General features: G+C 48.1%; 2 protein-coding genes across 3 annotated transcripts in view; one reads left to right on the forward strand and one right to left on the reverse strand.

The window, feature by feature from the left end:
- LOC141104988 (uncharacterized) overlaps window positions 1-27116 on the reverse strand; it is a 443832-nt gene that overhangs the window by 286754 nt on the left and 129962 nt on the right. The window lies entirely within an intron of this gene.
- Window positions 1-27116, forward strand: part of LOC141104761 (uncharacterized) — a 54286-nt gene that overhangs the window by 13444 nt on the left and 13726 nt on the right. Inside the window, exons 1-10 of one of the 2 annotated variants that reach the window (XM_073594477.1) lie at window positions 13463-13593; window positions 14064-14170; window positions 14661-14795; window positions 14884-15015; window positions 15120-15305; window positions 15385-15585; window positions 15666-15872; window positions 15963-16157; window positions 23059-23164; window positions 23591-25166. In XM_073594477.1, coding sequence (XP_073450578.1) covers window positions 14087-14170; window positions 14661-14795; window positions 14884-15015; window positions 15120-15305; window positions 15385-15585; window positions 15666-15872; window positions 15963-16157; window positions 23059-23164; window positions 23591-25166 — 2822 coding nt within the window. In that variant the 5' untranslated portion in view covers window positions 13463-13593; window positions 14064-14086. Of the gene's footprint in view, window positions 1-13462; window positions 13594-14063; window positions 14171-14660; window positions 14796-14883; window positions 15016-15119; window positions 15306-15384; window positions 15586-15665; window positions 15873-15962; window positions 16158-23058; window positions 23165-23590; window positions 25366-27116 lie in introns of those variants that run through there. The other variant, XM_073594476.1, reaches the window with a different exon arrangement.

The raw sequence follows: 27116 nt of genomic DNA on the forward strand, positions 1-27116 counted from the left end.
CTGATAGATGGCATTAATACGTGGCACCGATGACAGATGGCACTGATGACAGATGGCACTGATACGTGGCACTGATGACAGATGGCACGTGACACTGACAGGTGGCACTGATGACAGATGGCACTATGTGGCACTGAGGACAGATGGCACTATGTGGCACTGATGACAGATGGCACTGATGACAGATGGCACTATGTGGCACTGATGACAGATGTCACTAATACGTGGCACTGATAGATGGCATTAATACGTGGCACTGATGACAGATGGCACTGATGACAGATGGCACTGATACGTGGCACTGATGACAGATGGCACGTGACACTGACAGGTGGCACTGATGACAGATGGCACTATGTGGCACTGATGACAGATGGCACTATGTGGCACTGATGACAGATGGCACTATGTGGCACTGATGACAGATGGCACTATGTGGCACTGATGACAGATGGCACTGATGACAGATGGCACTGATACGTGGCACTGATGACAGATGGCACGTGACACTGACAGGTGGCACTGATGACAGATGGCACTGATGACAGATGGCACTATGTGGCACTGATGACAGATGGCACTGATGACAGATGGCACTGATACGTGGCACTGATGACAGATGGCACGTGACACTGACAGGTGGCACTGATGACAGATGGCACTGATGACAGATGGCACTATGTGGCACTGATGACAGATGGCACTATGTGGCACTGATGACAGATGACAGTGACAGGGACAGATGGCACTGGGGATAGATGGAATGGGCATGATAGTTGGGACAGATGGCGGGGACAGATGGCAGTTTGACACTTTATTTTCGTTTTTTTTTTTTTTACTTACACCACAGCGGTTCGTTCTCCCTCCTCACACGCTGTCTGTGTGAGGAGGGAGAGCCGCAGAACACCGGCGATCATATGTAAACATAAGAGATCGTCTCTCATTGGCACAGCCGATCGCGTTGAAAACGGACGCTATGATTGGCCGTTTTCAGCGATCTGTGACTGGCTGTGTCCGAGGGACACGGCCAGCACAGAACTTCCCCGATGCGCGCCCGCGGGAGCGCGCAACGCGGAAGTAAACATCAGGACGTCCAGAGGCGGCCACCCGGCAGATAGCGTCCGCGCTGCAGCCGTCTTTCGGCTATAGCGCGGGCGCGAAGTGGTTAAAGGGTTAATATATAAGTTTGTTTGTTTTGGAGTTTTTTTTGCCACATCAGCGAGATATATTTCCGGGAGTCATGTTTCAGTTAATGAGATTCAAACTCGTCCCTTCACTTCATCACATCATAGTGGCAATTTTTTATCAGCTTTTTTGCAAAATATATCACAAAAAGACCCTTATTACAATAAACTACCCTTTATCAATACAGACTAGGGTGCACCCCCCCCTCCCACCACCTCCCAACCCCCCAACTACCCCTCTCTTGTTTCTCCCCCCCTCTTCCACTCCTACTCTACTCTACTCCTGTCTTCCCCAGTGTCAACTCATCACTCCCTAGCCTATTTTCCCCGTCTAACAGTATCTAAATCCCTAAGCTACATACTCCATACCTCGGCGGCTCTTAATGAGTCTTTGAACTCCACCCATTCCCTCCACTTCGTCTCAAAGACATCCATTTTCGTCCCTTCGCTAAACCTGAGATATTCTAGGCAATGGCGTCCCTAGGGGGGGCCAGAGGGGGCCCTGACCCCCCCCCCAACATTATGCTGTGCCCCACCATGTTCCCCCCCAATTAAAAAAAAAAAAAAAATGTCTAAGAGGGAGAGAGTCCTCAGACAGCTCCTGCGGGTGATTCCTCCCCCCTCCCTCTGCTCGCTGACACTGCATAATGCGAGCGCTCACACAACCACGGCCGCCCGATCTGCTCCTTCCCCTGCATCCTCATTGGCAGGGAGAAGAGCGAGTTGCAGGAAGGACTCCACCAGGACTCTCAGTTACTGAAAAAACAGACTGATTTCTCCCGTCCTTAGGACAGGAGGACCAGCCTGTAAATTCCAAGAGATGCCAGACCAGCGCTGTCAATAGCAGGGGCAGGACAGCAAGAGGAGGCTGGGGAACCCCACAGTGACAGAACACCAGGGCCTGGTGGCAAGACAACCTTTGCAACCCTGATAGTTCTCCCACTGCTTTGGACCCTTATATATTCTTGGTATGCTATTGACATATATCTCTTGTTTTCTGCCACCCTGGGGGGGTCCCAATACAGTAGGAAGGGAGCTCACTGCAGAACAGGTGAAAAGGCCGTTGTGGGGTTGTAGTAAAGGGCCCCAGGATATATATATATATATATCTATATATAGATATATAGATATATATATATATATATATATCTATATATCTATATATATAGATATATATATATATATAAATAATTGCATTTTATAGTTGCCCCCCTACTTTTGCCCCTGTCCCCCCATATGCCCCCCCTAAATATGAAAGCTGGAGACGCCACTGATTCTAGGCTTTGGATTTAATTGATTTTGTTGAACCAGTCTCTCATCGTAGGTCTTCCTTTCTTTTGCCAATACCTAGGTATAAGGCTTTTAGCCGCATTGGTAAGCTGTGGTAATCGCGTTTTCAGGTATGTCTTTGTGGGCATATCACTCTTGTGAAATAGACATTCCCAAGGGTCGTCCGGGATAGCGATATTGGTAATCTCTTTAATTAATCCCCTTACCTCTCCCCAAAATTTTTTAATTTCCGGGCACTGCCACCAAATATGCGCCATTGTCCCTGTTTCTTTACAACCCCTCCAACATAATTGCAAAGTTTCCTTCTGGCATTTATGTACTCTGTCGGGGGTCATATACATTCTCACCAAACACTTGTGGTTCAGCTCCAACATTTTGCAGTTGACCGAGGTGGCGTTTACTCTCCTCAATATCTGCCATACTTCCGAGTCTTTGAGCTTGCTTCCCAATTCCTTCTCCCACCTCCTAATGAATGGTGGGACATCCGTGTTCCCCAACTCTATTAATACTTTATAAATCTTAGAGAACCCCCTCCTTCCTTTTTTTTTTTCCCACACACAATTTCTCCAATGGGAGTAAGTTGTCTACCGATCTAATTGGATGAGGGAGGGAGTCAATGAAATGGCTCCGTTGGTTGTACCGCCATGGATCGATGACTAACAGATTTTCCTTATCTTTTAGTTCTTGGAATGTGCAAATTTTATCCTGACTCATTACATCTTTTAATTGAGCGTCTTTCTCTAAGATCCACTTCCCAAACCAGTCCTCCATCCACGGTGCAAAAAGGTTTAAAAACCTGTCTAGTGTGTTTTTTTTTATTGACACTTTTTTTCCCCAGGTGAATGGGTACGATGTATCCCATACTCATTCACATAGGGTGGGGGGCCGGGATCTGGGGGCTCCCAGGTTCTGATAAGCCCCCCCGCCCGCAGAACTCAAAAACCAACGGCCAGGGTTGTCGGGAAGAGGCCCTTGTCCTCATCAACATGGGGACAAGGTGCTTTGGGGTGGGGGGGCTGCAGGGCACCCCCTGCCCCAAAGCGCCCACCCCCCCATGTTGAGGGAATGCGGCCAATACAGTTCAGGAGGGGGGGGGGCGCTCGCTTGTCCCCACCCCCTTTCCTGACCAGCCGGGCTGCATGCTCGAATAAGGGTCTGTGTCAGGAACAGTGTCATCTCCGGTTTCTCCTGCTGGTGGCACTATTACATTCAGCACCAAAAGGGTGTAATTCCAGTGGCCACCAGCGGGGGTCTCCCTGCCTGGACTGCAGACTTGCCATCAAGCACACCTGTCATGGTTTTGCTGGACTATATAAACCCGCCCTGAACTAACCTCAGTGCTTCAGTATTCCTCTGCTAAGCCCTTGTCCCTGCCAGTACCTGCTCTTGTTCCAGCCTGTTCCTGTTTGTTCCTGTTTGTTCCTGAACCCCGTTTGTGTATCCTGACCTTGAACCCTGTTTCCTGTTCCCTGCTCCTTGGTCTGCTTCATTATTCCTGATTTCTGTTCCCTTGTCGCTTTGGCCCATGCCTTATTTTTTATTTCATGTTGGTTTCCTTGCTCTTGTATTATATTAGTTAGATAGATAGTTAGGTGGGTTTGGGGGTTGCTGTGTTTTCACCATTTTCTTGTTTTTGGTTTGCTGTCTTGTTTTCACGTGTATCTTTATCATTAATAATAAACATACTTTCTTTATTTACTGGTTTGTCCCTGATTCCTTGGTGCAGCCCAGCGATCTGATAACCTGCATGGGATGTTGTGTATAACATCCCCTGACAGAATACTGAAGCCATACAATCAGATCGGTTGCACCTGGGAATTGGGGCCTGAGTCCCAGCTATTGTTGAAATATGGATTTTGAAAGTATTTTGTATTTATCGCTCCTGGCAACTGATGACAGAGACTTTTGTTATCAGACATTGACTGAATACACTAGGGAACAGTTGTTAGAAGGCATCCGCCTAGCTCATGTTTTTATTGAGCAAGGCAGTTTTTTGTTTGAAGATGTGCCAGCACCTGTGCCCACTGTCCAGTCTGAAGTTCCAGTACCAGCTGCCCGGTTTGAAGTTCCAGTACCTGCTATCCAGTCCGATGTACCTGCTGTTCTGCCTGATGTGCCACTGTCTGTGCTTGCTGCCCAGTCTGAAGTTCCAGTACCAGCTGCCCGGTTTGAAGTTCCAGTACCTGCTATTCAGTCCACTGCACCTGCTGTTCTGCCTGATGTGCCAGCACCTGTGCCCACTGTCCAGTCTGAAGTTCCAGTACCAGCTGACCGGTTTGAAGTTCCAGTACCTGCTATCCAGTCCGATGGACCTGCTGTTGTGCCAGTACCTGCTGTTCTGCCTGATGTGCCAGCGCCTGTGCCCACTGCCCAGTCTGAAGTTCCAGTACCAGCTGCCCGGTTTGAAGTTCCAGTACCTGCTATCCAGTCCGATGGACCTGCTGTTCTGCCTGTTGTGCCAGTACCTGCTGTTCTGCCTGATGTGCCAGCGCCTGTGCCCACTGCCCAGTCTGAAGTTCCAGTACCGACTATCCAGTCCAAAGCACCTGCTGTTCTGCCTGATGTGCCAGTGTTTGTGCTTGCTGCCCAGTCTGAAGTTCCAGTACCAGCTGCCCGGTTTGAAGTTCCAGTACCTGCTATCCAGTCCGATGTACCTACTGTTCAGCCTGTTGTGCCAGTACCTGCTGTTCTGCCTGATGTGCCAGCACCTATGCCCACTGTCCAGTCTGAAGTTCCAGTACCAGCTGCCCGAGTTGAAGTTCCAGTACCTGCTATCCAGTCCGATGCACCTGCTGTTCAGCCTGTTGTGCCAGTACCTGCTGTTCTGCCTGATGTGCCAGCGCCTGTGCCCACTGCCCAGTCTGAAGTTCCAGTACCGACTATCCAGTCCGATGCACCTGCTGTTCTGCCTGTTGTGCCAGCACCTGCTGTTCTGCCTGATGTGCCAGTGTTTGTGCTTGCTGCCCAGTCTGAAGTTCCAGTACCAGCTGCCCAGTTTGAAGTTCCAGTACCTGCTATCCAGTCCAAGGCACCTGCTGTTCAGCCTGTTGTACCAGTGCCTACTGCCCAGTCTAAAGTTCCAGTACCGGCTGCCCGGTTTGAAGTTCCAGTACCTGCTATCCAGTCCGATGTGCCTGCTGTTCAGCTTGTTGTGCCAGCACCTGCTGTTCTGCCTGATGTGCCTACTGCCCAGTCTGAAGTTCCAGTGCCTGCCCTCCAGCCTGATGTCTCGGTGCCTGCTCTCCAGCTTGATGAGTCCGCTGCCCAGCTTGAAGTGCCCATGCCTGCTGCCCAGCTTGAAGTGACCATGCCTGCTGCCCAGCTCGATGCGGATGTGCCACTGCCCAGCGTGATGTACCTCTGCTTTCTGCTCAGCCTGATGACATGGGGCCTGCTAAAACTGTTCCTGACTGATGGCCATCTTGCCGCTGGGTCAATCCTGTCTGTCGCCTGGCTTAAATGTAATGCTCCTGTGTGGTCTGCCTCCGATGGTTTCTTTCCCGTTACCCTGCTAATTTTCATTTCCAGATCCAAACTTCCTGACCCGGGTGGTGGGGTACGTGTCCTATTTTCAGACTCTGATGGCACGTCCCCCAGTGAACTAAAAAACTCTGGCCTTGGAAGTGCGAAGAAGTCCGCAGACTCAGTATGGAAACATTTTAAGGTGTTTCTCCACCCACTCGGACTGTCGTACCCAGGGCTGAATGGAGTGTCCGGAGGCCACTCCTTTAGGAGGGGGAACTATCAGGAACAGTGTCATCTCCGGTTTCTCCTGCTGGTGGCACTATTACATTCAGCACCAAAAGGGTGTAATTCCAGTGGCCACCAGCGGGGGTCTCACTGCCTGGACTGCAGACTTGCCATCAAGCACACCTGTCATGGTTTTGCTGGACTATATAAACCCGCCCTGAACTAACCTCAGTGCTTCAGTATTCCTCTGCTAAGCCCTTGTCCCTGCCAGTACCTGCTCTTGTTCCAGCCTGTTCCTGTTTGTTCCTGTTTGTTCCTGAACCCCGTTTGTGTATCCTGACCTTGAACCCTGTTTCCTGTTCCCTGCTCCTTGGTCTGCTTCATTATTCCTGATTTCTGTTCCCTTGTCGCTTTGGCCCATGCCTTATTTTTTATTTCATGTTGGTTTCCTTGCTCTTGTATTATATTAGTTAGATAGATAGTTAGGTGGGTTTGGGGTTTGCTGTGTTTTCACCATTTTCTTGTTTTTGGTTTGCTGTCTTGTTTTCACGTGTATCTTTATCATTAATAATAAACATACTTTCTTTATTTACTGGTTTGACCCTGATTCCTTGGTGCAGCCCAGCGATCTGATAACCTGCATTGGATGTTGTGTATAACATCCCCTGACAGTCTGGTATGGATTTTCGGGGACCCCGACGCCGGTTTTTCGGCATAGGGGGTTCCCATTAAAATCTATACCAGACCTAAGAGACATCGTTGCCTCCTTCTCGCGTTCGCTGCAATAGGAAAATGTGTTTTTCCTATTGCAGCGAGCGTGAGATGTACAGTACCCTGTCGCCGAGAACCGGCGCAATAGGATCACGCTGGAAACATTTCCGCGGGCAGGTGCTGTAGCTGCCCCTGCGTCGTATTTGGTCTGTCAGACTAGCATACAGACGAACGAATTTCCCGATAGGAACTGGCTCAGGCGGAGTTCTGGCGGGAAGATTTGAAACATGTTTCAAATCTAAAGTCCATCAGATTTTCGACTGAAAAGGTCCGTCGGAAGTCCAATGAAGCCCACACACGGTCGGATTGTCCGTTGGATTAGTTTGGTCGAAAAGTCAGCCCGTGTGTACAGGGCATAAGAGTATAAGATGGTGTTCCACTGATATCAGGAACAGGTACTTGGCAATCATTTGCTGGTAACTGTTGTAGCTACCCTGCCATAGGCAGGAGTGTCTATTTAAATTTAGTGGTGAATAGGGATGAGCCGAACACCCCCCTGTTCGGTTCGCACCAGAACATGCGAACAGGAAAAAAGTTTGTTCGAACACGCGAACACCGTTAAAGTCTATGGGACACGAACATGAATAATCAAAAGTGCTAATTTTAAAGGCTAATATGCAAGTTATTGTCATAAAAAGTGTTTGGGGACCTGGGTCCTGCCCCAAGGGACATGGATCAATGCAAAAAAAAGTTTTAAAAACGGCCGTTTTTTCAGGAGCAGTGATTTTAATAATGCTTAAAGTCAAACAATAAAAGTGTAATATCCCTTTAAATTTCGTACCTGGGGGGTGTCTATAGTATGCCTGTAAAGGGGCGCATGTATCTTGTGTTTAGAACAGTCTGACAGCAAAATGACATTTTGAAGGAAAAAACTCATTTAAAACTACCCGCGGCTATTGCATTGCCGACAATACACATAGAAGTTCATTGATAAAAACGGCATGGGAATTCCCCAAAGGGGAACCCCAAACCAAAATTAAAAAAAAAAAAATGATGTGGGAGTCCCCCTAAATTCCATACCAGGCCCTTCAGGTCTGGTATGGATATTAAGGGGAACCCCGGCCAAAATTTAAAAAAAAAAATGACGTGGGGTTCCCCCTAAATTCCATACCAGACTGGTATGGATTTTAAGGGGAACCCCGCGCCAAAAAAAAAAAAAAAAACGGCGTGGGGTCCCCCCAAAAATCCATACCAGACCCTTATCCGAGCACGCAACCTGGCAGGCCGCAGGAAAAGAGGGGGGGACGAGAGTGCGGGCCCCCCCCCTCCTGAACCGTACCAGGCCACATGCCCTCAACATTGGGAGGGTGCTTTGGGGTAGCCCCCCAAAACACCTTGTCCCCATGTTGATGAGAACAAGGGCCTCATCCCCACAACCCTGGCCGGTGGTTGTGGGGGTCTGCGGGCGGGGGGCTTATCGGAATCTGGACCCCCAGATCCCGGCCCCCCCCCTGTGTGAAATGGTAAGGGGGTACAAAAGTACCCCTACCATTTCACTAAAAAACTGTCAAAAATGTTAAAAATGACAAGAGACAGTTTTTGACAATTCCTTTATTTAAATACTTCTTCTTTCTTCTATCTTCCTTCATCTTCTGGTTCTTCTGGTTCTTCTGGTTCTTCTGGCTCTTCTGGTTCTTCCTCCGGCGTTCTCGTCCAGCATCTCCTCCGCGGCGTCTTCTATCTTCTTCTCCTCGGGCCGCTCCGCACCCATGGCATGGGGGGAGGCTCCCGCTCTTCTCTTCTTCTTCATCTTCTTCTCTTCTTCTCTTCTTCATTTTCTTCTCCGGGCCGCTCCGCATCCATGCTGGCATGAAGGGAGGCTCCCGCTGTGTGACGGCGCTCCTCGTCTGACAGTTCTTAAATAACGGGGGGCGGGGCCACCCGGTGACCCCGCCCCCCTCTGACGCACGGGACATGACGGGACTTCCCTGTGGCATTCCCCGTGACGTCACAGGGAAGTCCCGTCAAGTCACCGTGCGTCAGAGGGGGGCGGGGTCACCGGGTGGCCCCGCCCCCCGTTATTTAAGAACTGTCAGACGAGGAGCGCCGTCACGCAGCGGGAGCCTCCCGCCATGCTAGCATGTGTGAGGAGCGGCCCGGAGAAGAAAATGAAGAAGAGAAGAAAAGAAGAAGAGAAGAAGATGAAGAAGAAGAGAAGAGCGGGAGCCTCCCCCATGCCATGGGTGCGGAGCGGCCCGAGGAGAAGAAGATAGAAGACGCCGCGGAGGAGATGCTGGACGAGAACGCCGGAGGAAGAACCAGAAGAACCAGAAGAACCAGAAGAACCAGAAGATGAAGGAAGATAGAAGAAAGAAGAAGTATTTAAATAAAGGAATTGTCAAAAACTGTCTCTTGTCATTTTTAACATTTTTAACAGTTTTTTAGTGAAATGGTAGGGGTACTTTTGTACCCTCTTACCATTTCACACGGGGGGGGGCCGGGATCTGGGGGTCCCCTTGTTAAAGGGGGCTTCCAGATTCCGATAAGCCCCCCGCCCGCAGACCCCCACCTTGTCCTCATCAACATGGGGACAAGGTGTTTTGGGGGGCTACCCCAAAGCACCCTCCCAATGTTGAGGGCATGTGGCCTGGTACGGTTCAGGAGGGGGGGGCGCACTCTCGTCCCCCCCTCTTTTCCTGCGGCCTGCCAGGTTGCGTGCTCGGATAAGGGTCTGGTATGGATTTTTGGGGGGACCCCACGCCGTTTTTTTTTTTTTTTTTTTTTGGCGCGGGGTTCCCCTTAAAATCCATACCAGACCTGAAGGGTCTGGTATGGAATTTAGGGGGAACCCCACGTCATTTTTTTTTTTTAATTTTGGCCGGGGTTCCCCTTAATATCCATACCAGACCTGAAGGGCCTGGTATGGAATTTAGGGGGACTCCCACGTCATTTTTTTTTTAAATTTTGGTTCGGGGTTCCCCTTTGGGGAATTCCCATGCCGTTTTTATCAATGAACTTCTATGTGTATTGTCGGCAATGCAATAGCCGCGGGTAGTTTTAAATGAGTTTTTTCCTTCAAAATGTAATTTTGCTGTCAGACTGTTCTAAACACAGGAAACATGCGCCCCTTTACAGGCATACTATAGACACCCCCCAGCTACGAAATTTAAAGGGATATTACACTTTTATTGTTTGACTTTAAGCATTATTAAAATCACTGCTCCTGAAAAAACGGCCGTTTTTAAAACTTTTTTTTTGCATTGATCCATGTCCCCTGGGGCAGGACCTGGGTCCCCAAACACTTTTTATGACAATAACTTGCATATTAGCCTTTAAAATTAGCACTTTTGATTTCTCCCATAGACTTTTAAAGGGTGTTCCGCGGCATTCGAATTTGCCGCGAACACCCCAAATTGTTCGCTGTTCGGCGAACTTGCGAACAGCCAATGTTCGAGTCGAACATGAGTTCGACTCGAACTCGAAGCTCATCCCTAGTGGTGAACTAATAGTTCCGCTCTCAACTGAAATTCATTGGGAAAAATAGTTGGTTCTATTCTATTTGAAGTTCGAATTTCGGAAGGCGGCAATATTCTTTCTATTTTATTCTTATTCTTATTCTTATTCTTTATTTATTGGATACATCCAAATCTCCGAATAATGAAAATTTTGTCCAAATTTCGATTTGGGATGAAACGAGCCTAACGTGTCTCCTGGGCAAAGGCCTGGGTTTGAGGCCTAGCTTGTGTAGCCTGGGGGATTGAGGAGTCATGGAGGACCTCCAGATGTCTTGAGGTGCAAAAAAAGCTTGGATCTCACTGGAGTACGGTGTCTTCTCCCAAGGGTGTTGGCATCTGATTTAATGACTTACAGTCGAGAATGCCAGGTCAGCTTCACCATCTGGGAAGACCGTAAGCACTTTTGTTTTCGCCTTTTCTAGAGTTTGCTTGTTCATGGGTATCCTGTACCCTTACCCTCACATCTGCGGACACTTTGGGGGTCAGTTGGTGCTACACTGTTTACACCCTGCAGACCTTCCAGGACTTGGCCAGCACTATGTTAGTCCATTTTATACAGTCACATGCACTTGCAAAGACACTTTAGCCATATCTGGTATTGTCTCTTCACATAGACCCACAACAGGGTAACAGCTGAGGGTAGATGAAGGTCCTCAGCAGATTAGCTAGTCTGTATGCTCAGATAACAGTCTGCTATGAATAGTTTTGGGTGATCCCACACTTCATTTTTTTATTTATTTTTCTGGTTACCCGGGTCCCTTATATCTTATATCTGGGTCGCAGGCTGGGTCAGACTTCAGGACCTCAGAAGCCAAATTGGGATACAAGGCCTCCGAAAATAAATCAGCAAAGTCTGGCTGTGCAGCATGAAATCAGCAATGCTTGGCAGGCAGCAGGCAGAGAGTCAGCAAGGTCAGGTTGGGCAGCATACAGAGTCAGATTTGGCTGCAGGCAAAATGTCAGTGAAGTTAAGCTGGGCAGCAGGCAGAGAGACGTCAGAGTCAAGCTGGGCAACAGGTGGGGAGTCAGGACTCATCAGTGTAAAGCTGGGATACAGGCAGAAAGTTAGGGGAGTCAGCCTGGGCAGGGGGCAGAGAATCAGCAGAGTAAGGCTGGGCAGCAGGTGTAAAGCCTGCAGAATCCAGATGGGCACCACGTAGAAAGTCAAGCTGGGGAGAGGGCAAGATTAACAGTTAGGCCGGTCAGGAAGTGGAGAGTCAGTGGAGTCAGGCTGGGCAGCAGGTCAAGTGTCGGCAGGGTCAGGTTGGGGAGCAGGTGGAAGGTCAGCAGAGTCAGACTTGGCAGCTGGCAAAGAATCATTGGAGTCAAGCTGGGTAGCAGGTGGAGAGTCAGTGGAATCGGAATGGGCAGCAGAAAGAAAGTAAGAGGAGGAAGGCTGGGAAGCAGGTGGAAAAAGCAAAGTCAGACTAGGAGGAGAGTCAGTGGAGTCAGGCTGTGCAGCAGGCAGAGCGTTAGCAGAGTCAAGCCCGGCAGCAGGTGGGGAGTCAGCAGATTTAAGCTGGGATACAGACGGAGGGACAGGGCAGTCAGGCTGGGCAGCAGACAAAGTTAGTGAAGTCAAGCTGGGCAGCGGGAAGAGAATCAGCAGAGTAAGGCTGAGCAGCATGTGAACAGTCAGCGGAATCCAGATGGGAAGCAGGTGGAGAGTCAACAGAGTCAGGCTGGGTAGAGGGCAAACTCGGTGGCGTTAGGCTGGTCAGCAAGCCAAAAATCAGTGGAGTCAGCAGGATCAGGTTGGGGAACAGACAGAAAGTCAGCAGAGTCAAACTTGGCAGCTGGCAAAGAATTTGCGGAGGCCAGGCTGGGCAGCAGGCAGATAGTCAGCAGAGTCAAGCTGGAAAGCAGGTCGGAGAGTCAGCAAGGTTGGGCTGAGCAGCACACAGAGAGTCAGAGGAGTCAGGCTGGGCAGAAGTTGAAGTTTGTGAAGTCAGGCTGGGCAGCAGGTGAACAGTCAGAGGAGTCAAGCTGGGCAGCAGGCAAAGTTTGCAAAATCAGGCTGGGCAGCAGGTAACTGACTGCTAGGGAGGGAGCCAGAACATCGACCCCCTCGCTAATGGAGGACCCGTCACCTTTACCAGGTGCAACATCTAATGAATGGTTGCTTTGAGACTTGTATTAGTGCTTGGTTGGTGCTACACTGCTTCTCTTGCTTGACTAGCCAAGTAAACATTTTGTAGTAGCTGAGCTTCTTACTCCACATGTGCTGTACAGACCCTGGTTCTTTCGATACGCCAGAAACAAAATTCACCCCTTTAAATATCTTCAGAGCAGGCTCAGAAAAAGCTGATACAATTTTACTGAAGAGCTTCATAGTACAGTCCAACGTGAACAGTAGTGTCGCAAGGTCCCTAACTACCTCTAACTGGCTGCCCAGGTGTACCTCAGAAAGTTAGTAGTCCATTATGGTGTTCTCCATGTCTTGGTTGTTCTCCAGAATCCCCGGTGCCTCTGACAGATTGCAAGACACAGCAGCTACAATATGTCCTTTCCAATGTGGCCCATCTGAACCGAGAGAGAGGGAGCCAGAGAGCTCAAACCCAGCCTTCTCCCATATTCATACCACTGGTGGGTAGGCTGGATCCAAAAAGCCCAGATACTGAAGCACCCACACATTAACTCCCCCCCCCCCCCCCCCAGCGTAGGCCAGCCACTATCGAATGCACCTGTAGGCAACCTGCCTACCATCACTGATTGGTTGCTAGAGGTAGATTCAGGGGTATCACAGCAAAGCAAAATGGGAAGAGTTTTTGTCATGGTAGAGAGTTCTTTTCAAGCAACATTTGCCTATGTGACAAATGAAAGGCTAACTACAACATGAATTTGGCAAAATTATCACTGCAAAATCAACTGAACCAAAATCCCTCTGCTCAGCCCTAGCAAAAATACGTTTATACCCACCTTGGTTGGAATGGAGGTGACCCCAAGCATAAGAATATACAGTATATATATACACACACACAGCACAGGGCCATTCATACTACGAGACGTTTCTCGGGGGCTGCAGTTCCTCTGAGCTCCACAAGGTGGTGATCTCACTTCTACCCAGACACGAAGTCTGTATGGAAAACAGGAAGTGATGTCAGGTACTGACAGGAAGTATTTAAAAATACAGGAAGTCCTGGGCGAGAGGTGAGGTAGGAAGAAGTAGGGGAAAGACATTGACGGAACTGGCAGCAGAGGAGGTAATAAGATATTATTTGATCATAACTCCCATCACTGTCCATTATTAGGAACAAAACTACTCTGTCCTGTGTTGCCCTTTAAATGTCCCTCTTTTCAGTCTGATGTACACTCAGACAAATCTAAGTTCTATTTATATGCCCAAAATGTTTCTATCGCTTGCAGTATTTCCTCAGATTTCAGATTATTTCACGTAGGTAACCAAAAAATACTAGTCTACATGAAAAGTTTGACCAAACCCAAAAGTTTTCCCAGTAAAGGTAATTTTTTACCTCTCTGAATTGCGCTCCGATGCCGGCTGAAGTCTTCTTCAGAAACCATCACGACCGGGGAGTGCCGATCTCCTTGTCCACTCCAAAAATGGGCAAAACTGATTTCTAATATTCTCCTACTATTGGTTTTGCATTACTGTTTACATTCTAATATTGTAAAACTAATACAGTCCAGATAATCCTCCACTATTCATCTACAGAGAAACCCACATAGATCACATGAATGAGGATGGAGGAGGATCTGAGTGACATGACTGAGAAGATACTACACCTCACCCTGGAGATCATCTACCTGCTGAGCGGAGAGGTGAGGAGGATTCTGGGAGGTCACATGACATCACTCTTATCTCTATTAATAAAACACAGACCTGACCGGAGAGGTGAGGAGGATTCTGGGAGGTCACATGACATCACTTTTATCTCTATTAATAAAACACAGACCTGACCGGAGAGGTGAGGAGGATTCTGGGAGGTCACATGACATCACTCTTATCTCTATTAATAAAACACAGACCTGACCGGAGAGGTGAGGAGGATTCTGGGAGGTCACATGACATCACTCATCTCTATTAATAAAACACAGACCTGACCGGAGAGGTGAGGAGGATTCTAGGAGGTCACATGACATCACTCTTATCTCTATTAATAAAACACGGACCTGACCGGAGAGGTGGGGAGGATTCTGGGAGGTCACATGACATCACTCTTATCTCTGGGAATAAAATACAGACCTGACCAGAGAGGTGAGGAGGATTCTGGGATTCTAACATGATATTCCTATTGGTTCTCCAATACAGAGATTTCCTCTTGTGAAGTCAGGTGATCATATGACCATCACAGTGCCTCCATGTGACTCCCTAAAACCTGAGAGACACAACATGGACAAGATTCTAGAAGTCACCAAGAAGATGATGGAGCTGCTGACAGGAGAGGTGAGGAGGATTCTGGGAATTCTGGGACATTATCCAGTAACAGACAAGGGATGTGTCTGGATGGTGACTGTATCATTGTGTGTGTCAGGTTCCTATAAGGTGTCAGGATGTCACTGTCTATTTCTCCATGGAGGAGTGGGAGTATTTAGAAGGACACAAGGATCTCTACAAGGATGTCATGGACACACATGTAGAGAATGAAAACGTACAACATGATCAGGTAGATAATGTAGATAATGAACAATTATCGGTAGTTATGATTTTTATTCAAGCATATGTGTCACAATAAATGTTGCCTTATATATCACAAATGAAAACATCAAGGATATAAATATCAGTATTCAAGAAGAGTATAAAGAGGAGGAAGATGGTGTGGTGGAGGAACCTTCAGATGGACACAAGAATATGATGGATCCACCTAGTAACAGAAACCCACCAGAGAGATGTCCCCGTCCTCTGTATTGCCGCGATTCCACACAGGAAGGTCACACCATCCCTCACCATCATCAGGTAGATGAGGAACAATTATTGGTAGTTATGATCTATACACAAGCTTGTTTATTAAAATTATTTCCTATTGTATATTTAGAGTGGAAACCTCGGAGATGATAATCTTGTTAAAGAAGAACATATAGAGGGGGATGAGAAGTCTGGTGTGATGACAGGGTTTTTGGAAGGACACATGGATGTCACAATTGAACCACCTATTAACAGGAACCCATCACAGAGATGTCCTCTGTATTCCCGGGATTCCACACAGGAAGATCCCACCATCCCTCACCATCATCAGGTAGATGAGGAACAATTATGAATAGTTATGACCTATACACAATAATGTTTCTTACAATAAATGTTTTATTATATATTCAGAGTGGAAACCTTGAGGATTATAATAGTGTTATTAAAGAAGAGTACGAGCAAGTGGACAAGGAATATGGTGTAATGAAGGAGTATTCAGATGGACACAAGGATATGATGGAGCCACCTAATAACATAAACCCACCAGAGAGATGTCCCCGTCCTCTGTATTCCCGGGATTCCACACAGGAAGGTCACACCATCCCTCACCATTATCAGGTAGATGAGGAACAATCACTGATAGTATCATTAGGATCTGTACATTATCTGCATTGATACAATTGATGTATTTTTTTTTTATATATTCAGAGTGGAAACCTGAATGTTCCTACAGTTGATGTTAAAGAAGAGATAAAAGAGGAGGATGATGAGGGTGGGGTGATTGAGGAAGTTAACAAAGATCTGTTCCAGGACACCATGGTGGAGTTATCCAGCCACAGAGACCCACCAGAGAGACCAAGACATTCCACACAGGAAGATCACAACTACGCAAGACCTTATCAGGTAGATGATGAATGATATTTGGTAGTTCTGATTTATACACAAGCATGTTTCCTACAATGAATGTTATAGAAGAATCCAGACCACTGTGTGCTTGAAAATATCATCTGAGTAGTCAATTGAACTCATATATGTGGCAAAAAGAGGAAAGTGCTAAATAGCTTACATTTCATATAATATATATATATATATATATAGGGATGGACTGGCCATCGAGACTACCGGGAGATTCCCCGTGGGCCGATGGCTCAGTGTGGGCCAGTTTCTGCGGTGCACGGCGATCTACCCGTCAACCGCCGACAGCTGTCGCCTGACGGGTAGATCGTAAGCCAGTATGCAGAGTAGAGCAGGAAGCGTGTGTAGTAAGTTCAGTCTCTCATGTCACGCAGCGCTGTTCGCTCCCCTCCTCTCTTCTCGTCTATTCCCATTGGCTTGTAAGATCATCTGGGATAGACGAGAAGAGGAGGGGCTACCGGGGAGTGAACAGCGCTGCGTGACATGAGAGAGAGAACTTACTACTACACACTCTTCCTGCGCTACTCTGCATACTGTCTAGTAAGATGCTGGTGATATAGGGCACATCAGGGGACACAATGTGCCCCGATCATGTGCCCCCTGAGGTGCCATGTGCCCTGATGTGCTATGTGCCCTGATGTGCTATGTGCCCTGATGTGCCCTATGCCCTAATGTGCCATGTGCGATGTGCTATGTGCCCTGATGTGCTATGTGCCCTGATGTGCCCTATGCCCTAATGTGCCATGTGCGATGTGCTATGTGCCCTGATGTGCCCTATGCCCTAATGTGCCATGTGCGATGTGCTATGTGCCCTGATGTGTTATGTGCCCCGATGAGCCCCATAATGTGCCCTGATGTGCCCCATAATGTGCCCTGATGTGCTATGTGTCCTGATGTGCCCCATAATGTGCCCTGATGTGCCCCATAATGTGCCCTGATGTGCCCCATAATGTGCCCTGATGTGCCCCATAATGTGCCTCATGCCCTGATGTGCTATGTGCCCAGTGCCCTGATGTGCTATGTGCCCTGATGTGTTATGTGCCCCGATGAGCCCCATAATGTGCCCCATAATGTGCCCTGATGTGCTATGTGTCCTGATGTGCCCCATAATGTGCCCTGATGTGCCCCATAATGTGCCTCATGCCCTGATGTGCTATGTGCCCTGATGTGCTATGTGCCCAGTGCCCTGATGTGCTATGTGCCCGGATGAGCCCCATAATGTGCCCTGATGTGCCCCATAATGTGCCCTGATGTGCTATGTGCCCCATAATGTGCCCTGATGTGCCCCATAATGTGCCCTGATGTGCTATGTGCCCCGTGCCCTGATGTGCCCCATAATGTGCCATGTGCCCTGATGTGCCATAATGTGCCCTGATGTGCTATGTGCCCTGATGTGCCATAATATGCCCTGATGTGCCCCGTGCCCTGATGTGCCCTGATCTGCCCCGTGCCCTGATGTGTCCCATAATGTGCCATGTGCCCTGATGTGCCATGATGTGCCTTGTGGCCCTGTGCCCCGTGCCCTGATGTGCCCCGATGTCCTGTGCCTCAATGTCGTGTGCCCTGATGTACTGTGACCTGTACCCTGATGTGTTGTGCCCTATACGCTGATGTGCTGGGCTCTGTACCCTGATGTGTTGTGCCCTATATGCTGATGTGCTGGGCTCTGTACCCTGATGTGCCCTATACGCTGATGTGCTGGGCTCTGTACCCTGATGTGTTGTGCCCTATATGCTGATGTGCTGGGCTCTGTACCCTGATGTGCCCTATACGCTGATGTGCTGGGCTCTGTACCCTGATGTGTTGTGCCCTATATGCTGATGTGCTGGGCTCTGTACCCTGATGTGCCCTATACGCTGATGTGCTGGGCTCTGTACCCTGATGTGTTGTGCCCTATATGCTGATCTGCTGGGCTCTGTACCCTGATGTGCCCTATACGCTGATGTGCTGGGCTCTGTACCCTGATGTGCCCTATACGCTGATGTGCTGGGCTCTGTACCCTGATGTGCCCTATACGCTGATGTGCTGGGCTCTGTACCCTGATGTGTTGTGCCCTATACGCTGATGTGCTGGGCTCTGTACCCTGATGTGTTGTGCCCTGATGTGCCCTATATGCTGATGTGCTGGGCTCTGTACCCTGATGTGTTGTGCCCTGTACCCTGATGTGCTGTACCCTGATATGCTGTGCACTGATGTGCCTTGTATCCAGATGTGCCTTGTGCCCTGATGTGGCTTGATGTGCTGTGCCCTGGGCCGGTCTGGATAAAGTCCAGGGCCACATTTTTGCCCCAGTCCAGCCCTGTATATATATGTGTGTGTGTGTGTGTGTGTGTGTGTGTGTGTGTGTGTGTGTGTGTGTGTGTGAGTTTTTATTTATATATATATATATATACACAATTTTGATAATTTGTGCAAAGAATCTGATTAACATATGACACACTCCTCAATAAAGCCGGCCAAACCCAATTATCTAGCCCCATGGATCTCCAAAACTCATCATTTCCAGAATACAGACTCATTATTTGGACATAACACGCTCACTTTGAGCAAGATAACCCAGAGTCTCTCTTATTAGTTCTCATGCAACAAACTATACTTTTCACACATCCACATGTTCTTGTTTTTTGATTCCCAACACGGTTGGAGAAGCTGAGTGCAACAAGACCATGACCACCAGGCCTGTAAGCCTGACTGTTGGGTTCAGACAATTCCCAACAAGGTTGGAGAAGTTGAGCACAACAAGACCATGACCAACAAGCCTGTAACCCTGACTGTGGGGTTCAGAATATTCCCAACAAGGTTGAAGAAGCTGTGGGCAACAAGACCATGACCACCAAGCCTAAAGCCATAACTGTTGGGTTCAAAAGATTCCCAACAAGGGTGGAGAAGCTGAGGGCAGCAAGACCATAAGCATCAGGCAAGTAGACTGTTAGTTTCAGAAGATTCCCAGCCTTGTTGGAGAACCCTAGGGCAGCAAGACCATGACCACCAAGCCTATAGCCATGACTGTTGGGTTCTGAATTCCCCAACAATGTCTTATTATATACTTGAAGTGGAAAGCTCTAGGATTATAATAGTGTTATTAGAGAATAGTATAAAAAAAGTTGGTGATTAGTATGGTGTTATAAAGGAGCTTTCTGAAGGGCACAAGGATGGAGCCACCTAGTAAAGACTCTCAGTTTCCCCCCATTACAATTCTTGTGCTATTGCACAGGTTACTGTATCTTCCCAGGCCCTCCTGTGTTCAACACACCCTGGAATCCATTTTCCTGTGCAAAAAGGGGACTTGACTTTTGGCATGATACTCCATCTGCACTTCTGTTGCCAGCTTCAGGATAACTCTGTATCTCTGGATACTTTTAAATGCTTCTTGGTACCAGGCGCCCCTCAGATGCCCTCCTCTTCAGAGGAGCTCCCTGATCTACAGGGTCATCTGGAACCAGTTTCTGCTCTAATGCTCTAATAAGGACCTAGCCCTGCAATGCTCTTTTTGGGATTCTGCTACTTCTTGGAGTACTAGGCTTGGTTGCTACCCTGGTGCATTCCTGGCATCCCTTATATAGAATGCTCAGATGACCTTTCTTAAAGATGGCCAGCTCTTTTGCCCCCTGCAGTCAAACCCTTCTGAAAAATATAAGTTCTTCAACCTTAGAGCCCCTTAGATGGTTATCCTCAGTAAATCTTAATCACCAACAGACAAGGCCGTTTATCTTAAACCCTCCATAAAAAATATCTACCCTGTGTTTATTTGGACCCTGCATTACCTGTCAGGGAATTTCCCCTTCTTCCCCATCAGGGGTCTGTGGGACATTAAGGGAGCAAACTTTGGTATGGTCTCCCCAGGAAATTGTGACCTGTCCGTCTCCTTTGGCGAATGTGGTGGCCTTTTCCTTGCCCCGGGTGATCTGATTCACCAGAACAGGTGGTCTTCTCTTGCTCGGAGGATCTTGTTTTTAGTCCATTTCCTGAATTGGACTCCATTGGGAATCATCTAGGTTTGCAAGACCTTCACCTCTGTGAAGGTTTGGGAATTCTCACCATTGTAGAAGTAGTCTGATCCCTTTGTTGCTGCGGAAGGTACCACCTGTTGGAAACTGAGTATGTCTGGGGACGTTCTTAGGATTTGATCACCTGGAGATAGGACCTGCTTCTGTGGATGATCCATAGCCTCCTAAGGAAGAGTCACCATATCCCTTCTTCCGTTCTAGATTTAATCAGGCCTATGTTCTTAGCAGTGTGGCTAAGGTTCCTGTCCCTCGCTTCATGACTTTGGATGCTTCACTGGACTGGGAGGGGTCAGGATATTATAAGAATCATGATCTATACCAGTGGTCTACAAATTATGGCCGGTGGGACGAATGTGTCTGATTGCTTGCCTTTACCCGGCCCTTGGGGCACTATTCCTCCCACTGACACCAATGTTGGGGCACCATTACTCCTACTGACACCACTATGTACATTTTTTTTTTACTCCCCCTAAACACCAAGCCTATGGCATTGTTTACTTCAACCATGTCCAGGGCATTTTCTACTCCCATTTGGCCACAGTTCAGCCCCCCTAAGTTTAAAGGGCAGTAAACTGGCCCTTTGTTTCAAAAGTTTGGAGACCCCTGATCTGTACTAAGGTTGGGCAGGTCTGGCAGAGTTCATCTGTCAACCCCCAAGAGTCACCCACAGGTGTTCAGTGAGTGGTTTGTCCATCTGCTTGTTCATCTGGTGTTCATTCACACCAGCCTGAGGTACCATAATTCAGCAGATCCCCTGCTTAGTAGTACTATTCAGCTCCGCTAATGCCCCACTCAGTACAACCCCAGCTTTGCCAACCCTCAACTCAGTAGTAATCCTGGCCATTTGTTGTGGGGGTCTGCGGGCGGGGGCTTATCGGAATCTGGAAGCCCCATTTAACAAGGGGACCCCCAGATCCCGACCCCCCCATGTGAATGGGTATGGGGTACATTGTACCCCTACCCATTTACTAAAAAACTGTCAAAAAGTAAAAACCACAATACACAGTTATTGACAAGTCCCGCAATAACTGTGTCCCGCAATGTCAATCCATTGTCAATCACGGCGCAGACGGACCCGAAAAATAGAAAAAAATGCGAAAACACTCCGCCTCCATGGGGGGCGTCCCGCTTACTGCTGTCTTTTCGCTGTGACAGCTCTTATATTGGCAAGGGCGGGGCCACCCGCTGATGTAACCGGATGACCTGGCCCCCTATCAACACATGACTTCAGAAGGGACGGGGACACTCGGTTAGGTCTAGTGTGTGTATATGTGTGTATATCAAATATATATATATATATCAATATATATCAAACCACGGCTCATCCCTACTCAGTAGTAACACCCAGCTCTGCTGATCCTCCACTCAGTAGTAGACCCCCGGCTCTGCTGATCCTCCACTCAGTAGTAACCCCCGGCTCTGCTGATCCTCCACTCAGTAGTAACCCCCCCCGGCTCTGCTGATCCTCCACTCAGTAGTAACCCCCCCCGGCTCTGCTGATCCTCCACTCAGTAGTAACCCCCCCCCCGGCTCTGCTGATCCTCCACTCAGTAGTAACCCCCCCGGCTCTGCTGATCCTCCACTCAGTAGTAACCCCCAACTCTGATCCTCCGCTCAGTAGTAACCCCCAGCTCTGCTGATCCTCCACTCAGTATAACCCCCAGCTCTGCTGATCCTCCACTCAGTAGTAACCCCCCCGGCTCTGCTGATCCTCCACTCAGTAGTAACCCCCAACTCTGCTGATCCTCCACTCAGTAGTAACCCCCAACTCTGCTGATCCTCCGCTCAGTAGTAACCCCCAGCTCTGCTGATCCTCCACTCAGTAGTAACCCCCAACTCTGCTGATCCTCCGCTCAGTAGTAACCCCCAGCTCTGCTGATCCTCCACTCAGTAGTAACCCCCAACTCTGCTGATCCTCCGCCACTAAATTCTCTCTCTCCGGTCCCTGCTCACCTTCCTCTAGAGTGTTCCCATGTTGCACACCACGTGTGCCGCCTGCTAATTTCTCCACTCCATGCTAGTTGCTCTGCTACAGACCGAACCTCACTCACCTTCCTGCTGCTCCACCCTGCACACCAGATGTGACGTCTGCACCAGACACTGGCAGAATATATATACAGTACATGAACCCGAAGTGACTGCTGATGAGGTCTTTCCAGTTCACTTGTTGATTTCCCAGTGCATCCTGGGAGATCTCACACCTGCAATACCTCCAAAACAAAGCGAAGCTAACGCTGAATAAAAGCCTCTCAAATGCGGCAGGTGCTGTAAGCAAGCGTTGTCATAGACTTCTATGGAGGCTTTGGAGATGCTTTAAAGTACCAAGAAAGTGAAGCAAAGCAAACACGAGTGACCAGGACTATGAGGTCACCATTTTATTTAGAAACTGGAGCTTTGGTTGGCATTCAGAGTGCTTTACAAAAAGCGTGCCCAATGCCACATTTTCAAGCAAGTGTACATAAGGCCTTCTTATGGAACCTTCCCTCCCTGACTGGTTGGATTGCTTTTGGATGTCCCGATTGTATCTGAATTCCTGCATCCCTCAATGGACACCATAACCACCCTCAACTTATCATAACATCTTTGGGCCTCACAAAGTCCTGTGGGCAATTTTTCTTTGTATGTTTACCATAACATCTAATTCTTGGAGTCCATTGAGGGACACAGGTCCCAAACCTTTTGTGTTTTTTTGCTTTTGCCCTTGGTACTGCTTTTCCAAAAAACAAAGGCATACTCGGTAGAGAAGGGGTTATATGGGGGATTGCTTACAATTTTTCTGTTTGAAAGTGTCTCAACCTTCAGTAGGCGGCAGTATAACCTGACTGTTTTTTAATACAAAAAGTATGAAAACCTTTTCTTTTGCTGCCATTCTGTTGGTTTAGGATGAAGTAGAAGAGACGTATGTGAGGAATGATCAGCAATATACGGAGGAGGCTGGAATGACGAGGACATTCATAGAGGAGGACACTTCTACAGAGATCAGCACAGGTGAGCCGTAATATATTCTTCTCTTATCTCTGCTCTGTTACTCCACACTAATTGGTCCAGAGAAGGGCAGAAACGAAGCTACAGAAGCCTAGGCCTATGGTCACTTCTTCTACTTGGTACTATGGTATGGTCTGAACTTCTTGTTTATCAGATCACATGACCCAGTGCCTAGGCTTGTGGTTGTATAAAGAGCATGGACCTCCCAGTCCCCATTGGTTCCTGCTCTTCTGACAAGGCTGTGTAAATGTAGAAGTGATCTGGGAGGAGGACCAAAGGCCCTTTGACTGAAGAGGGGGGAGAGTCCCAGCTGGTTGGGACATCCACAGAGAACATCTCCTCACTCATATCTACCTGATCCAGATGGAATCTTGATGGAAGTGAACTAACCCTCTCATATCTATTGATGATATTTTTATATTTTTCCAGGACACGCCATGGAAAAACCCTCAAAGGATCGTCTCACTTTATCTCCAGGTTGTAAAATGGAAGATGAGGACATCACAGGAGATTGTGGAGGAGAAAAGCCAATGAGCTCCACTATGGATGGTGGACTTCACAGTGTGGATAGACCATGGAATCCCTCTGACTCTGAGCAACCTCGTACTGTGAGGGATGGTGCCGGGATTCAGGGGGAGAAGACATTTCCTTGTCCTGAGTGCGGGGAAAGTTTTAGCTCTGGTTTAGGTCTTTTTATACATCAGGGGTCTCACAAGCCGAGTAAACTTCTTACCTGTTCTGAGTGCGGGAAATATTTTCTACATAAAACACAAATGGTCAGACATCAGAGAACTCACACAGGCGAGAAGCCGTATTCCTGCCTTAAGTGCGGAAAATGTTTCTCACAGAAATCAGGGCTTGTTGTACATCAAAGATCTCACACCGGGGAGAAGCCGCATTCCTGCCCTGAGTGCGGGAAATGTTTCTCAAAGAAATCAGACCTTATTGTACATCAGAGATCTCACACCGGGGAGAGGCCGTATTCCTGCTCTGAGTGCGGGAAATGTTTCTCAAGGAAATCAGACATGGTTGAGCATCAAAGATGTCACACGGGTGAGGAGCCGTATGCCTGCCCCGAGTGCGGAAAAGGTTTTGGAAGGAAAACAAGTCTTAATGATCATATAAAATGTCACACAGGGGAGAAGCCGTATTCCTGCCTTAAGTGCGGGAAATGTTTCTCACGGAAATCAAGACTTGCTCTACATCAAAGATCTCACATGAGGGAGAAGACATATTCCTGCCCTGAGTGCAAGAAATGTTTTGTAAGTGAAGAAGGACTTGTTTTACATCAGAGATCTCACACTGGGGAGAAGCCCTATGGCTGCCCTGAGTGCGGCAAACGTTTCTCTCACAAGTCATATTTTTACAGTCATCGGAGAGTGCACATAGGGGAGAAGTCGCATGCCTGCCCCGAGTGCGGAAAATGTTTTAGAAAGGAATCAGTTCTTAAGTATCATATAAAAAGTCACACAGGGGAGAAGCCGTATAGCTGCTCCGAGTGCGGGAAATGTTTTTCACAAAAGCGCAGCCTTGTTGTGCATCAGAAGCGTCACACAGGGGAGAAGCCATATTGCTGTCCTGAGTGTGGAAAAAGTTTTTCATGTAGGTCTGGTGCTAATAGACATCGTATTGTACGCCATACGCCGAGACAGCCGTTTCCCTGTTCTGAGTGCGGGAAATGTTATCTACGGAAATCAGATCTTGTCAATCATCAAAAATCTCACGCAGGGGAAAAGCCGCACTCCTGCCCTGAGTGCGGGAAAAGTTACGTATGTAAATCAAATCTTGCCACACATCAGAAATCTCACATCAAGGAGAAGCCGCACTCCTGCTCTGAGTGCGGAAAATGTTACGCAGATCAATCAGATCTTGTTAAACATCAGAAATCTCACACCAGGGAGAGGCTGTACTCCTGCCCTGAGTGCGGGAAATGTTTTGCATGGAAATCAGTCCTTGTCAAACATCAGAAATCTCACACGGGGGAGAAGCCGCACTCCTGCCCTGAGTGCGGGAAAAGTTTCTTACATAAGTCAAATCTTACCAGACATCAGAGAACCCACAGAACCCGCTAGTAGTATTAGTTTCCTGAGTGCGGGAAATGTGTTGTATATGAATCATATTTTGTTGTACACCTTTTTTCTGTTATAAAACATATATAAATAAAAATGTCGGGCGGTATGAAAACCCCCATATTGGAAAGTAGACACCCCGATGTGACTTCATTTTATTTTTTGCCACAATTTTTGTGAAATATAAAAATCATGATGGTGATGAGGAGGTTCAAACACAGGGCTTGGCGATTGTATGCAGGGGAGGTGCAAGGATTTTTATCTACATGGCGAAAGTGTGCGGAGCGCCCCCAGTGCAAATACTGGTGTGTACAGGCGGCGGGGAAGGGGTTACAAATACGAATTCTCAGTAAGTGGCTGGTGAGGTTCAGATCCCCTCCTCCTCCTCCTCCTGGCACCCTAAGGCCTGAGCAGCCTTATGCTATGGGTCCTACACAGAGGATGGAGAAGGGGTCAGTGTGCAGGACAAGGGAGGGTAAGGGGTTAATATATGGTCACATAAAGAGATAATGAGATGATAATCAGGTGTACAGAAAGGGGGGGGTGAAAGGGTTAAAAAAAACATTAATACCAATTGCGGTACCAATCAGATTGACTCGATACACTGCAGGGTACAGAGCCACTAAGATCGAATCGCTACACTGCAAGGTACAGAGCCACTCTGATCGATTTGGTGTACTGCAAGGTACAGAGACACTCAGATTGACAAGGTACAGAGCCACTCTGATCGACTTGCTACACTGCAAGGTACAGAGCCACTCGGATCTATTCAGTGCAGCGCAAGGTACAGAGCCACCCGGATTGACTCAGTACACTGCAAGGTACGGAGCCACTCAGATTGACAAGGTACAGAGCCACTCGGATCAACTTGGTACACTGCAAGGTACAGAGCCACCCGGATCGACTTGGTACACTGCAAGGTACAGAGCCACTCGGATCGACTTGGTACACTGCAAGGTACAGAGCCACTCGGATCGACTTGGTACACTGCAAGGTACAGAGCCACTCGGATTGACTTGGTACACTGCAAGGTACAGAGCCACTCAAATTGACAAGGTACAGAGCTACTCGGATCGACTCAGTACACTTCCTCTAGCCAGTGCAGAGTTTGCCCAGTGGTGGTTATAAATGTCATTGGGTAAAGAACCTTCTTCCAAGCCACCATTTAAAGATGTACGGTGGTAATAAAGGGGTTAGGACTTTTTTATTCCATATAGATTGTACCACGATGAAAGTTCAGCATGAAAACACAAAGCCTTTTTTCGTATAGCAAGTCATATACGATGCCTGAATAATATTCACAATATCGCTCAACTTTACAGATATTTATAGGTTCAAAACGCACATTCCACCTGAAGCTGGCCACCATCCCAATCAGCTGCAGCCCCGGGAATTTCCCACCCTACAGCCACAGATAACCAAGGGGCAGAGATGAGGGTGACATCATAGTCACATGGTCATATCTGGTCAATGGCATTCAAAAATGGCCATGCCACACTCCTAAACCTTGTGGACGGCCTTCCCAGAAGAGTTGAAGCTGTTATAGCTGCAAAGGGTGGGCCAACTCAATATTGAACCCTACGGACTAAGACTGGGATGCCATTAAAGTTCATGCGCGTGTAAAGGCAGGTGTCCCAATACTTTTGGTAATATAGTGTAGGAGAAGTTGGCCGAAAAACAGCTTCCCACTCTGTCAAGTAGCCAGGAACATCGGCGATCAACTGATCCAAGTGCAGAACTGGTGGCTGGGGAGAAGTCATCTAAGGGTACAGGATGGTGTTCCACTGATTTCAGGAACTGGTACTTGACAATCATTTGTTGGTAACTGTTGTAGCCACCCTGCCATAGGCAGGAGTGTCTATTTAAATTTAGTGGTGAATTAATGG

Source organism: Aquarana catesbeiana, linkage group LG08, assembly GCF_042186555.1.
Source record: "Aquarana catesbeiana isolate 2022-GZ linkage group LG08, ASM4218655v1, whole genome shotgun sequence".
Classification (NCBI taxonomy): domain Eukaryota; kingdom Metazoa; phylum Chordata; class Amphibia; order Anura; family Ranidae; genus Aquarana; species Aquarana catesbeiana.